Source organism: Podarcis tiliguerta (assembly GCF_965153285.1).
Source record: "Podarcis tiliguerta genome assembly, chromosome: 16".
NCBI classification, from domain to species: domain Eukaryota; kingdom Metazoa; phylum Chordata; class Lepidosauria; order Squamata; family Lacertidae; genus Podarcis; species Podarcis tiliguerta.
In genome coordinates this window covers 28,942,449-28,953,870 of record NC_139549.1, presented here as the reverse complement: position 1 = coordinate 28,953,870, position 11,422 = coordinate 28,942,449, and the positions used below count along the sequence as shown (strand labels likewise).

At 47.1% G+C, this 11,422-nt stretch overlaps 2 protein-coding genes across 2 annotated transcripts; both read right to left on the bottom strand.

Annotated features, from left to right (window-relative positions):
- Window positions 1-1,462: 1,462 nt before the first annotated feature.
- On the bottom strand, window positions 1,463-3,435 carry LOC310667198 (testis-specific serine/threonine-protein kinase 1-like). Its single transcript, XM_083418905.1, has one exon. It carries the CDS (start codon window positions 3,273-3,275, stop codon window positions 2,265-2,267), a length of 1,011 nt encoding a protein of 336 aa, XP_083275031.1. The 5' UTR covers window positions 3,276-3,435; the 3' UTR covers window positions 1,463-2,264.
- A 6,073-nt stretch (window positions 3,436-9,508) lies between these two features.
- On the bottom strand, window positions 9,509-10,548 carry LOC310665909 (testis-specific serine/threonine-protein kinase 1-like). The gene has a single exon (XM_083416307.1). It carries the CDS (start codon window positions 10,425-10,427, stop codon window positions 9,588-9,590), a length of 840 nt encoding a protein of 279 aa, XP_083272433.1. The 5' UTR covers window positions 10,428-10,548; the 3' UTR covers window positions 9,509-9,587.
- Window positions 10,549-11,422: the final 874 nt, after the last annotated feature.

The window sequence follows — 11,422 nt, the reverse complement described above, 5'->3', positions numbered from 1 at the left end:
ACACTGCAAAGAACTAGACAATGGAAGATAGTAATTAATTCTCCCAGCACAACAAGTCTCAAACAACTATGTTTATGAAGGATTACACACATGTAGTGGATTTTATACTTATAAGATGTAACAGAGGCGCTGTTTCTAAGGTGGAAAATTCGGTAAGCTGCAAAAATGACGTAACAAAGACTGACGGATGACAACTAAACACTAAATAAGAAATGATGCAGCTATGGGAGTAAACGATTGACATGTGTTTGCAACAGGAGTGGGAAACCTGATTTTAAGAAATTGTATTAAATTAAAGTAATTTGGTTGGATTTGTAATAGTTCAGAAAATTAATAAAAATAATTGAGTGTATGAGGACCGGGCATTCGCAGGGAAACCAAAATGCTTGTTTACAAAGCTATTTTTCTACCAGCCTTACTGTATGCTGGTGAAACATGGACCACTTATAATAAACACCATCTCCAACTCCTCGAAAGATACCATCAATGGTGTCTCTGAAAGAAATTGCACATCACTTGGGAAGACTAATGCCAGTGTACTGGAAGAAGCAAAGATCACCAGTGTCAAAGCAATGATTCTTCAACATCAACTTCGTTGGACTGGTCATGTTGTTCGGATGCCCGAGTATCATCTTCCAAAGCAACTACTCTATACCGAACTTAAAAGTGGAAAGTGTAATGCTGGTGGTCAACAGAAGTATTTTGGGCACTGTAGTTTTAACAGGAGGTTCTAGGCCAACCGCTTCCTGACTCATGAAGGGGAGTGCATCAAAATCCCCTGCTAAACTAGAGGGGGGAACCCCATTATTTTAGGGGTGGCGCTGTGGGTTAAACCACAGAGCCTAGGATTTGCCGATCAGAAGGTCGGCGGTTCGAATCCCCGCGACAGGGTGAGCTCCCGTTGCTCGGTCCCTGCTCCTGCCAACCTAGCAGTTCGAAAGCACATCAAAGTGCAAGTAGATAAATAGGTACCGCTCCGGCGGGAAGGTAAAAAGCGCTGCTCTGGTTCACCAGAAGCGGCTTAGTCATGCTGGCCACATGACCCGGAAGCTGTAAGCCGGCTCCCTCCGCCAATAAAGCGAGATGAGCACCGCAACCCCAGAATCGGTCACGACTGGATCTAATGGTCAGGGGTCCCTTTACCTTACCTACTATGCTGAATCAGGAATGGGGGTTAATATCTAAGTAGGATTTAACCCCTGCTCATCGACTGACAAGCGGGGGTTAAACCCTGCTCTGTTTGGCTGTGTGCCCCTGGTCCCTCCAGATAACAGGCATGTGCAACAGGATTTTATCTTGCCTTCCTGCCCATCAGATGATGTTACACGGGCCACATCCACTGAGAAGCAGGTGGGCATGGTTTGGGGAAAACTGGCCGGAAGCCAGTCGTAATCACCCATGATTTAGCTGAAATTCCTGCACGTGCTAAGTAAGGAATCCATTTAAAAACAAAACACAGGGAGAGAGTTTAAGATTATAGTTTTACTGGATCTGGATTTTCTATAACCTTAATTTCACTGGGACTGATTTCTTACGTGGAACTTCAGCACAGATACCTTACGTGTGTGTACCTTCCGTGGCAGAAGTTGCCATCACAGACGCAGACAGTTCAAAGGGTTTGCAGCTGGTCATCATTGCAGAAAAAACTGACTGGTGCTACAGCAGGCGGGTCTCTTTTAAGCTATATTTTAGATCTCACGAGTAGCAGGTACCAACCTGGAAGGTGTATCAGGCCAAGACTCATCAGGACATGGCAAAAGTCACATCTACGCCACCCATTTTGAAAACACTCTTAGGCCACTTTTACCGTCATGGCTCCTCTCCACCCTAAAGGATTCTGGGAACTGTTGTTGGTTAAGGGTGCTGACCTCACGGAGCTAACCCCCCTGGCATCCTTAGCAAATGACAGTTACCAGGATCCTCCATGACTGTTGAAGTGGTATAAGAGCGCTTTAAGCTGCATGGTGCGGTTGTTTACAGAGGATTTAAAAAGGGTGAGAAAAATCTATCCCCTCTCCATCCAACATTGTGCATCTTGCAAATGTCGAGAGGTGCAGATGTTGTTGGCTCCTGTGGCCAACAACAATCTGAAAGGACTTGATGTTGATCAAAAGAAAAGAAAAGAAAATGCCTCCCAAATTGTTTTTATCTCTTTCCAAAAAAAGTTTTCAGGACGTAGTCTTTAAAGAGGTCTCTGGAACTGGCGGTGCTACAGAAACCCACTGTCCTATTCGCCTCTGCTTGTCGCTGGGCCGCTGGATTTTTCAAAGACAAGTCCTTTGCATCTTGTCAGAGAGAACATCCAAGTCTGCATGCCTTTCTTCCTGGAGAATTTGCTCGTTGTCCGAAGGCTCCGGCCCCGACGACTCCTTCCCGAACATGGCCCTTATCTGGTTATGGTGGTGGGAGCATTCCCCCGACTTCATGAGCGTGGTGTCCGAAGCGGATCTCTGGTCCTGCATCCACACATGCATTAAAACCTCGTCGATGCAGAGTCGGCGGGAGACATCGGGTTGGAGCATGCGGTAAATGAGATCTTTGCATTCGACCGACAGCACTTTGGACCGGGGGAAGTGTACCCGGTGCTCCTTCTGTAGCTTGAGCATTTTCTTAATGTTCGAGTCATCGTAAGGCATCGAGCCACACACCATGATGAACAGGACCACCCCCAAGCTCCATATGTCGTAAACCTTCGGCTGGTAAGGGATGCCTTGCAGCACTTCCGGGGCCGCGTAGGCCGCCGAACCGCAGAAAGTCTTGCTGAGGACCACCCTGCCATCTTCGTCGCGGGCAACTCTCTTGGAAAAGCCAAAGTCCGTCAGTTTGATGTTGTATTCTTTGTCCAGAAGAAGGTTCTCACATTTCAAGTCTCGGTGGACAATATCCAGCTCGTGGCAGTACTTGATGGCGCTGGCGAGCTGGTAGAACATCTTGCGGGCCACGTCTTCAGGAATAGCTCCTCTCTTCTTGATGAACTCCAGCAAGTCTCCTTGGACGCCCAGTTCCGTCACGATGTAGACTTTGCCGTCGGAGGTCTCAAAGATCTCGTAGGTCTTGATGATGGCGGGGTGCTTCACCCTAGCCAACATCTCTATCTCTCTAGGGAGGAATCTTTCCAAGAAGTCCCGAGGAGCCTTCCTCTTGTCGATGATCTTGACGGCCACGTTGCACTTCAGCCGATCCGAGTAGGCCGATTTCACCTTGGCGTAAGACCCTTCTCCGAGGTTGATCCCCATGATGTAGCCTCTCTTTTTAAGAACTTCAGCATCATCCATAGTCCTGGAGGCAGACCCTAAGCAATATGTTCAAGTTGGCTGAGCATCCCGGATCCTGCCCCCCTCCGATTCACGCGCATTCCAGGATGGTCATCTGAAATGGCCTGGGGCTCCCCTTCCTGGGATGTTGCAGGAGAACCCTCAACATTCTTTTGTGATGTCACAGTGGCTTGTGTCAGAGCTAAGTCATTCGGGACGCCAAGGGCTTCAGGGAACATTCCCGCATGTCATCTGAAAGTACGGGCTTATGTCTATTTATTTATTTCCTTATTTGATGTCTTCATATCCCACCTTTCTCCCAGACTGAAATTCACAGCAGCTTGCAACTTTAAAAAACATCAATATATAAAATCCTAAGCCATAAAAATAAACTCATCCACCCCAAATAGAATACATTTAGAACCGGCAATTAAAATGCTGTTTGCCCAGACAGGGAATTCCACAATATGGGGGCAGCTACAGCTCGTGTATTTTGTCACGAGTAGCTGTGCTTCTGAGGTGCTTACCTGAGGATCTCAACACCCAGGCAGGTTTATATAGGGAGATATGATATTTCAGGTAGCCTGGGAGCCTTTAAAAGGGTTGACCTTTTTGCAAAAAGACCAACCTATGTATTGCAGACAGGAGGGAGAGCAAAGCTCCATGCTACATCCTACAAAACTATAGGTCTGGATGAGTCAAGTAAACTTAGGGCACATGGGCACATTCTTCTTCCAAAGGGAATGCTGGGAATTGTAACCCTGAGAGGGGAATGGTGTGTGTGTGTGTGTCTCCTAACAACTCTCAGCACCCTGAACAAAAGGCAGGGCCCAGAATTCTTTGCAGGAAACTGTGGATGTTTAAAGCAGTATGATACTACTTTAAATGTATAGTGCAGATGGGGCCCGGGACTAACACTGGATCTACTAAATATTTGGGAGAGTGGTTGGTCTGTTTGTCTGTCTGTCCTGTTTGTTGGTTGTCTATCTGTTTGTTGGTTGTCCATCTGCTTCTTGAGAAATCATCACTAAACTTGGCACAAGGGGTCCTGAGGTGGTGGTGGCAGTTAGCAGTGGCATTTGGATGCCGGGTGCCATCTTGAATCAAGATGGTGGACCAGAATATGGCTGTAAATTGACTTGGCTCTTTTTGGCATAGATTTGGCTGCCTCTCGGGATATCATTACCAAACCTGGCATGCGGGTTCCCAAAGGACAGGGGAAATGTGGTGCTTGCCTACACTTGGATTCCAGGCGCCATTTTGATTCAAGACGGCGGGCCAAAATGTGACCTCGCCCATTATTTGGTGTGATGGGTCCTCTCACACACAAATTACACTATCCATTAAAAAAAAAAAACATTTTTTGGCTTCTACAAATTCCTAGGCACTCCCAGCTGGTTCTTAATTAGGGCAGAGCTCTGGGATGCGGGTGGCGCTGTGGGTTAAACCACAGAGCCTAGGACTTGTCGATCAAAAGGTCGGTGGTTCGAATCCCTGCGACGGGGTGAGCTCCCGTTGCTCGGTCCCTGCTCCTGCCAACCTAGCAGTTTGAAAGCACGTCAAAGTGCAAGTAGATAAATAAGTATCGCTCCGGCAGGAAAGTAAACGGCGTTTCCGTGCGCTGCTCTGGTTCGCCAGAAGGGGCTTAGTCATGCTGGCCACATGACCCGGAAGCTGTACGCCGGCTCCCTTGGCCAATAAAGCGAGATGAGCGCCGCAACCCCCGAGTCGTCTGCGACTGGACCTAATGGTCAGGGGTCCCTTTACCTTTTTATGGGTCGCAAGGAACATGGGACTGATGTCAAGGCTGATAGCCCCACATCATGCTGCTGACTTGTCAACCAGGCCCACTCATGATACACAAAAACTTTTGAAGAAATGGAATACAATAAAGGACACACACTTAGAAACAACAGCCCTCCCTTCCCCTGTCTTCAGGTACCCTTGAATCAAGGAGAACACGGTCAATGGTACGTGCCTTGCCTACAGATGATGATGTGCTGCGTCTCTCCAATGGTGTCGCTGCACCTTGGTAAAACATCAAAGCTTTGATAAACAAGGAAGTTTGGAGGCAATTCTTATTAATAAGAGCCACTATTCCATTCATCGCAGAAGGCTCTTGGGAGATGATTCCTTTGAAGAAAAACACCCACCCACCCTGCTTGAAGAGGAGGACTGCTCTGCCTCTGAAGGATGGCGCCAGATCTTTCCCGCCAAAGGTGACATTTCTTCTCCATTAAGTTTTGGGAAGATCTTTCAGAAGAACCTTGAATCAAATTGAGAGCTGTACTGAAACCCACTCTCTTGTTTTATTTTTTTAGATTTTAAACATCTTTACCGAACCTTCAAAAAGGACATAATTATATGTGCACTAAACGTGGTGAGACATAAATAAAAGAGAAAGAAAAAGAGAAGCAGAACCTGTGTAGAAGGGAAAATAAAGTGGGGAGGGGGGAACCCCAAAACTGTAACCTTTACAAGGTTGTTATTCACCAGATCTTAACCTATTACAGTATTTGTAAGAATGGATTACAAATATCATTGAATTTGTCCAAGGCAAATCTGCGTTTATATGCAAGTTGTTCATATGTTGCAAGTTTGTATAAATCTTCAATCCAATCGTAGAAGGGAGCCGCATTTTTATTTTTCTGATTTATCAGGATCAGTCTTTTTGCTGTGGTAAGGGCACAGAGAGTCCACTTGTATTGCCCTTTTGTAAGGTTCTATATGCTGGGTATATAATTCAAGAGGACATTTTGCTCTGTAAATGTAAGGTTGTTCTCTGTTTACACACACACTACATAATAAATAATAAGGGGATGCGGGTGGCGCTGTGGGTTAAACCACAGAGCCTAGGGCTTGCCAATCAGAAGGTCTGCGGTTCGAATCCCTGCGATGGGGTGAGCTCCTGTTTCTCGGTCCCTGCTCCTGCCAACCTAGCAGTTCGAAAACACGTCAAAGTGCAAGTAGATAAACAGGTACCGCTCCGGCAGGAAGGTAAATGGCGTTTCCGTGCGCTGCTCTGGTTCGCTAGAAGCGCCTTAGTCATGCTGGCCACATGACCCGGAAGCTGTACGCCGGCTCCCTCGGCCAATAAAGCGAGATGAGCGCCGCAACCCCAGAGTCGGCCACGACTGGACCTAAAGGTCAGGAGTCCCTTTACCTATATGCTGGGTATATAATTTAAGAAGCCATTTTGCTCTGTAAATGTAAGGTTGTTCTCTGTTTACACACACACACGATGTAATAAACGGAGTCCTGGGCTGTCAAAATCAGGAAGAAGTAGCACGAGAGGAGGAGGAGTGTGGAATAGTGGTTAGACCATTAAGAGACACACTTCCTCTTTTCAAGCTCCCACCCAAAGCTATGCGTGGGACCAAGTGACCTTGGAACGGCCAATGTCTCAGAACCCAACGGCAGAAAAGGGAGTGCGGTAAACAAACATGCTTTTTAGTTCCCAGGTGTTTCTTGACACCCTAGCAAGGTGATTTCTGCATTTCAGGGCTTGGGGATCCTTGACAGACCCCTTCCATCTCTGTAATTCTACAAAGGCCATTTCTATTTATTCTTCCCCGTATCTTTGTACCTCTGCTGTTTCATTTTGCTGTTTTATGTTCTTAAAAGGTAAAGGTAAAGGACCCCTGACAGTTAAGTCCAGTTGCGAATGACTCTGTGGTTGCGGCGCTCATCTCGCTTTACTGGCCGAGGGAGCCGACGTTTGTCCGCAGACAGTTTTTCCGGGTCATGTGGCCAACATGACTAAGCCACTTCTGGTGAAACCAGAGCAGCACATGGAAATGCTGTGTTCTTAGGATACGTTTAATGATTTCATAACGTGTGATTCAGCCCTAAGCCTCTGTGCCTGACCCCTTGGAATTCTCCCCAGGCGACACTCCTCTCTTCAGGCCCCAACCCCTCACCACCACTGCTTAAAACCGCCAGGTGAGTTTGCTCACCTGGAAAAGTGCCCTTGAACTCTGATCACAGACCTAGGTCTGCTGGATGGAGGACAGAGAGGGGTTTGCGGAGTAACTTGCCTACAGTACAAATGGGGTGGGGGGAGGGGACGCCTCCACTGCTTTTGCCTGAGACTCTGAAGAGCTGCTGTCAACCAGAGCAGACAATCTAGGGCTAGGTAGGCAAAGTACCTGACCTTTGATAAGGCAACTGTCTATGTGTGCTATGTAACTTGGACTACTGCAATGCGCTCTACCTTTGAAGGTGACCCGGAAACTGCAACTAATCCAGAATGCGGCAGCTAGAATGGTGACTGGGAGTGGCCGCCGAGACCATATAACACAGGACCTACATTGGCTCCCAGTATGTTTCCGAGCACAATTCAAAGTGTTGGTGCTGACCTCTAAAGCCCCAAATGGCCCAGTATACCTGAAGGAGCGTCTCCACCCCCCTCGTTCTGCCCGGACACTGAGGTCCAGCTCCGAGGGCTTTCTGGCAGTTCCCTCACTGTGAGAAGTGAGGTTAGAGGGGATCAGGCAGAGGGCCTTCTTGGTAGTGGTGCCCGCCCTGTGGAACGCCCTCCTGTCAGATGTCAAGGAAATAAACAACTACCTGAATTTTAGAAGACATCTGAAGGCAGCCCTGTATTGGGAAGTTTTTAATGTTTGATGTTTTGTTGTATTTTTAATATTCTGTTGGAAGCCACCCAGAGTGGCTGGGGAAACCCGGCCAGATGGGCAGGGTATTAATATTATTAATGATGATGATAATAATTATTATTATTATTATTATTATTATTTATGTATTATGTACCTGGAAACTCCTAGTCCCAATATGCTTCTTCCTTGTTTCCTGGCTAAGCATGAGGTGGCTGTCTCTCAAGGTCTATAGTAGAGGTAGGGAAGCTTTCTCAACCCAAGGGCCATGTTCCCTTCTGCGAAACCTTCTGAGGGCCACAACATTCCAGTGGAGGGCAGGGCCAGAGGCACAAGTGGGTGGAGCAACAAATGCACATTTTTTGCTTCTGTCGTCTCACTGTTGCCCTTCTATAACAAGGCAAGGAGGAAGATAGGGACCAAACTAGACGGAGTTGGCTTTGATGCCACCTACTGGCGACCTCCCTGCCTGCTGCCCCACATGTCCCAATGGGCACCAGCCACCACTAAATGGGTTTACTTATTTAGCTAACATTTATATACTGCTTGATTGTAATTCGCTGGCCTTTGACACTTAAGATGCATATTTCCCATCCTATTTTTGTGGCTGCATTATTATTTTTTGCGACAAGAAGTATTAAATCTGTTTTTAAAGTTGCATTTTAAATTGTGGAATCCTGCCCCAGGATCTTAGGATGAAGGGCAGGTAATAAATTTTATTGTTACCCAAATCTGATTGCAATAAGATGAAATGGAACATTCAAATTAACAGAATAGGGCCAGCTAAAAATTATGGTTGTAGAAAGTTTAAAAAGGAAAGAAGGATGACCTTCGTGCATATAATAGCTCACAACCGTTCAGACCACATGGTCTGAAAGGACTAGAATAGTTTAATCCACAGCCCATCTACCTGGCTGCAATTGGTGGAGGGAAGGGGGGAGTGGAAATTCCCCTCTCTTTTTTCAGAGCTGCTTCCATTGGCTCTGCTGGAACCAGCTGCATCATATGAAAGCAGCAAACCCCCCTCTGTTAGCTTTGCTGGAACCCACTACTATTAATTCTTACCCTCCATTCTACCCGATCAATAACTTAACTTCATTCTGTAACTTATATACTGAGTTGAATAGGATTCAGAATGCAGCAGTCTGATTGGTTCTAGAACAATGCAGCAGTATGATTGGTCCGCAGGAGCCACCCAATCCAGCTCCAGATGGAAGTGAATCCACAACCTGATTGGCCTACAGGAGAATCCCGGAATTAGCCAATCACGTGCAGCCCATTGTGTAAATAATGTATATAAAGTAGATACTTTGGGGGAACTTTCATTCCTCCTCACCACTATAAGCTGAATAAAGAGCATGAAATCCACTCTTGACTCCGAGTATATTTCAGTAACGCTAATGAAAGAGTTGGTTGCTGAAAGTGCTCATTTTTCTTCTACCCTCCCCATTCCCCTTTCCTTTGAAGCCTTATATCTTAGTAAGCCAGCTGTTTTTTCCAGTGTGCTTTAGGAGAAAGCTGGCATAAGCCGAAATGTAAATAATGAAAACCTAAGTAGGAATGCACAAAGTAAACAAACAAACAACCAACCAACCATGTAAATAATATCCTGATCTTATAAGGAGAGCGGTGCAGTGGAGCTTACGGAAAAGGAATTCACATTTACTGTACTCTGCAAAAGCAAGATCGTTCATGTTTCCCCTTTACCAGCTAGCTACTCTTACAAGATGCGGGCCTTCAGGCGCTTCCCTTGTACCCAGGGGTGGTTCAAAACATCTTCAATCCGTAGTCGGTGAGAAACGTCGGGCTGCAGCATGCGGAAAATAAGGTCTTTGCATTCCATGCTCAGGGAATCTGGGAAGAGCACTCTGTGTTCCTTCTGCAGCCGCAGCATCCTCTTGACGTTGGAATCATCATAGGGCATGTACCCAGAGACCATGACATACAAGATGACGCCCAAGCTCCACATGTCATAAATTTTGGGGTGGTAAGGAATACCTTGGATGACCTCAGGAGCGGCATAAGCTGCCGAGCCACAGAACGTCTGGCTGGGGATGATTTTCCCGCTCCCGTCCCGGAAGCACCGCTTGGAAAACCCGAAATCCGACAGCTTGACGTTCATCTCTTTGTCCAGGAGGACGTTGTCGCATTTCAGGTCCCTGTGGACCACGTCTAAATCGTGGCAATATTTGACGGCGCAGCACAGCTGGCGGAACATCCGGCAGGCAACTTCTTCTGGCAGACCATGGTTGCTCTTGATGAACTCCAAGAGGTCTCCCTGCACACAGAGCTCCATCACGATGTAAACCTTGCCGGAAGTCTCAAAGATCTCGTAGATTTTGACGATGGAACAGTGGTTCACCATCGACAAGATATCCAACTCCCGGGGGAGGAATTTTTCCAGGAACTCGTTTGGGACTTTCCTCCGGTCTGTGATTTTCACAGCCACGTTGAATTTCAGGCGCTCCGAGTAGGCGGATTTCACTTTGGCAAAGGAACTCTCGCCCAGAGTATGCCCCAAAATATAACCTTTCTTCTTAAGCACGGCTGCATCATCCATGACGCAAAGGGTGGGAACACCCACCTCCCATCTGAGTGTAATTTAGTGGTGCATTCCTTCCGGCTGTGTGGTGGTCATCATTGGGGTGGGAGATTGGAGATACTGCCTGGTTTCTCAAGCACTGTTTTGAATACCTGATGTCATCAGCTGAGGTCATAAGGAGCATGAACATGTGATTCAGGGGCTTAAATGAAAATTGTACACTATCGTTGCCCATTGACACCCCCAAACAATCGCAGCTAATTCCACGGGGCAGAATGTGCCTGCTAGATCAGACCAAAGACCCTTCTAGGACAGCATCCTATCTCCCATAGTGACCAACCGGATGCCTTTCGGAAGCCCAGAAACAGCTATCCATAACTCTGGATAATAAGCATGTAAGAATTCCAATGCTGACCTGTATTCGTCACAATCAGCATTGTATTCATTCTGCTGCAGTTTGATTTCCACCAAATACTATGTGTCTCATCTCACTAAAGGTAAAGGTACCCCTGCCCGTACGGGCCAGTCTTGACAGACTCTAGGGTTGTGCGCTCATCTCACTCTAGAGGCCGGGAGCCAGCGCTGTCCGCAGAAACTTCTGGGTCACGTGGCTAGTGTGACGAAGCTGCTCTGGCGAACCGGCACCAGAGCAGCACACGGAAACGCAGTTTACCTTCCCGCTATAAAGCGGTACCTATTTATCTACTTGCACTTAAGGGTGCTTTCGAACTGCTAGGTGGGCAGGAGCTGGGACCGAACGACGGGAGCTCACCCTGCCGCAGGGATTCGAACCGCCGATCATGCAATCGGCAAGTCCTAGGCGCTGAGGTTTTACCCACAGCGCCACCCGCATCCCACCGTCTCATCTCACTACCTGCTATTTAATATAATGGATGCTATGAACATTGATTTTAATGTAAAGCCTTGGCTTTATATAGAACAATTCCACCCTTTTGAGGCTAGAGTGCAAACCAAACAACATTTTAGCACAGTGGTACCTTGGTTCTCAAACT

Excerpts from the sequence above, each read along its gene's own strand:
- LOC310665909 (XM_083416307.1), bottom strand. The coding sequence starts at position 10,427 with ATGGATGATGCAGCCGTGCTTAAGAAGAAAGGTTATATTTTGGGGCAT.
- LOC310667198 (XM_083418905.1), bottom strand. The coding sequence starts at position 3,275 with ATGGATGATGCTGAAGTTCTTAAAAAGAGAGGCTACATCATGGGGATC.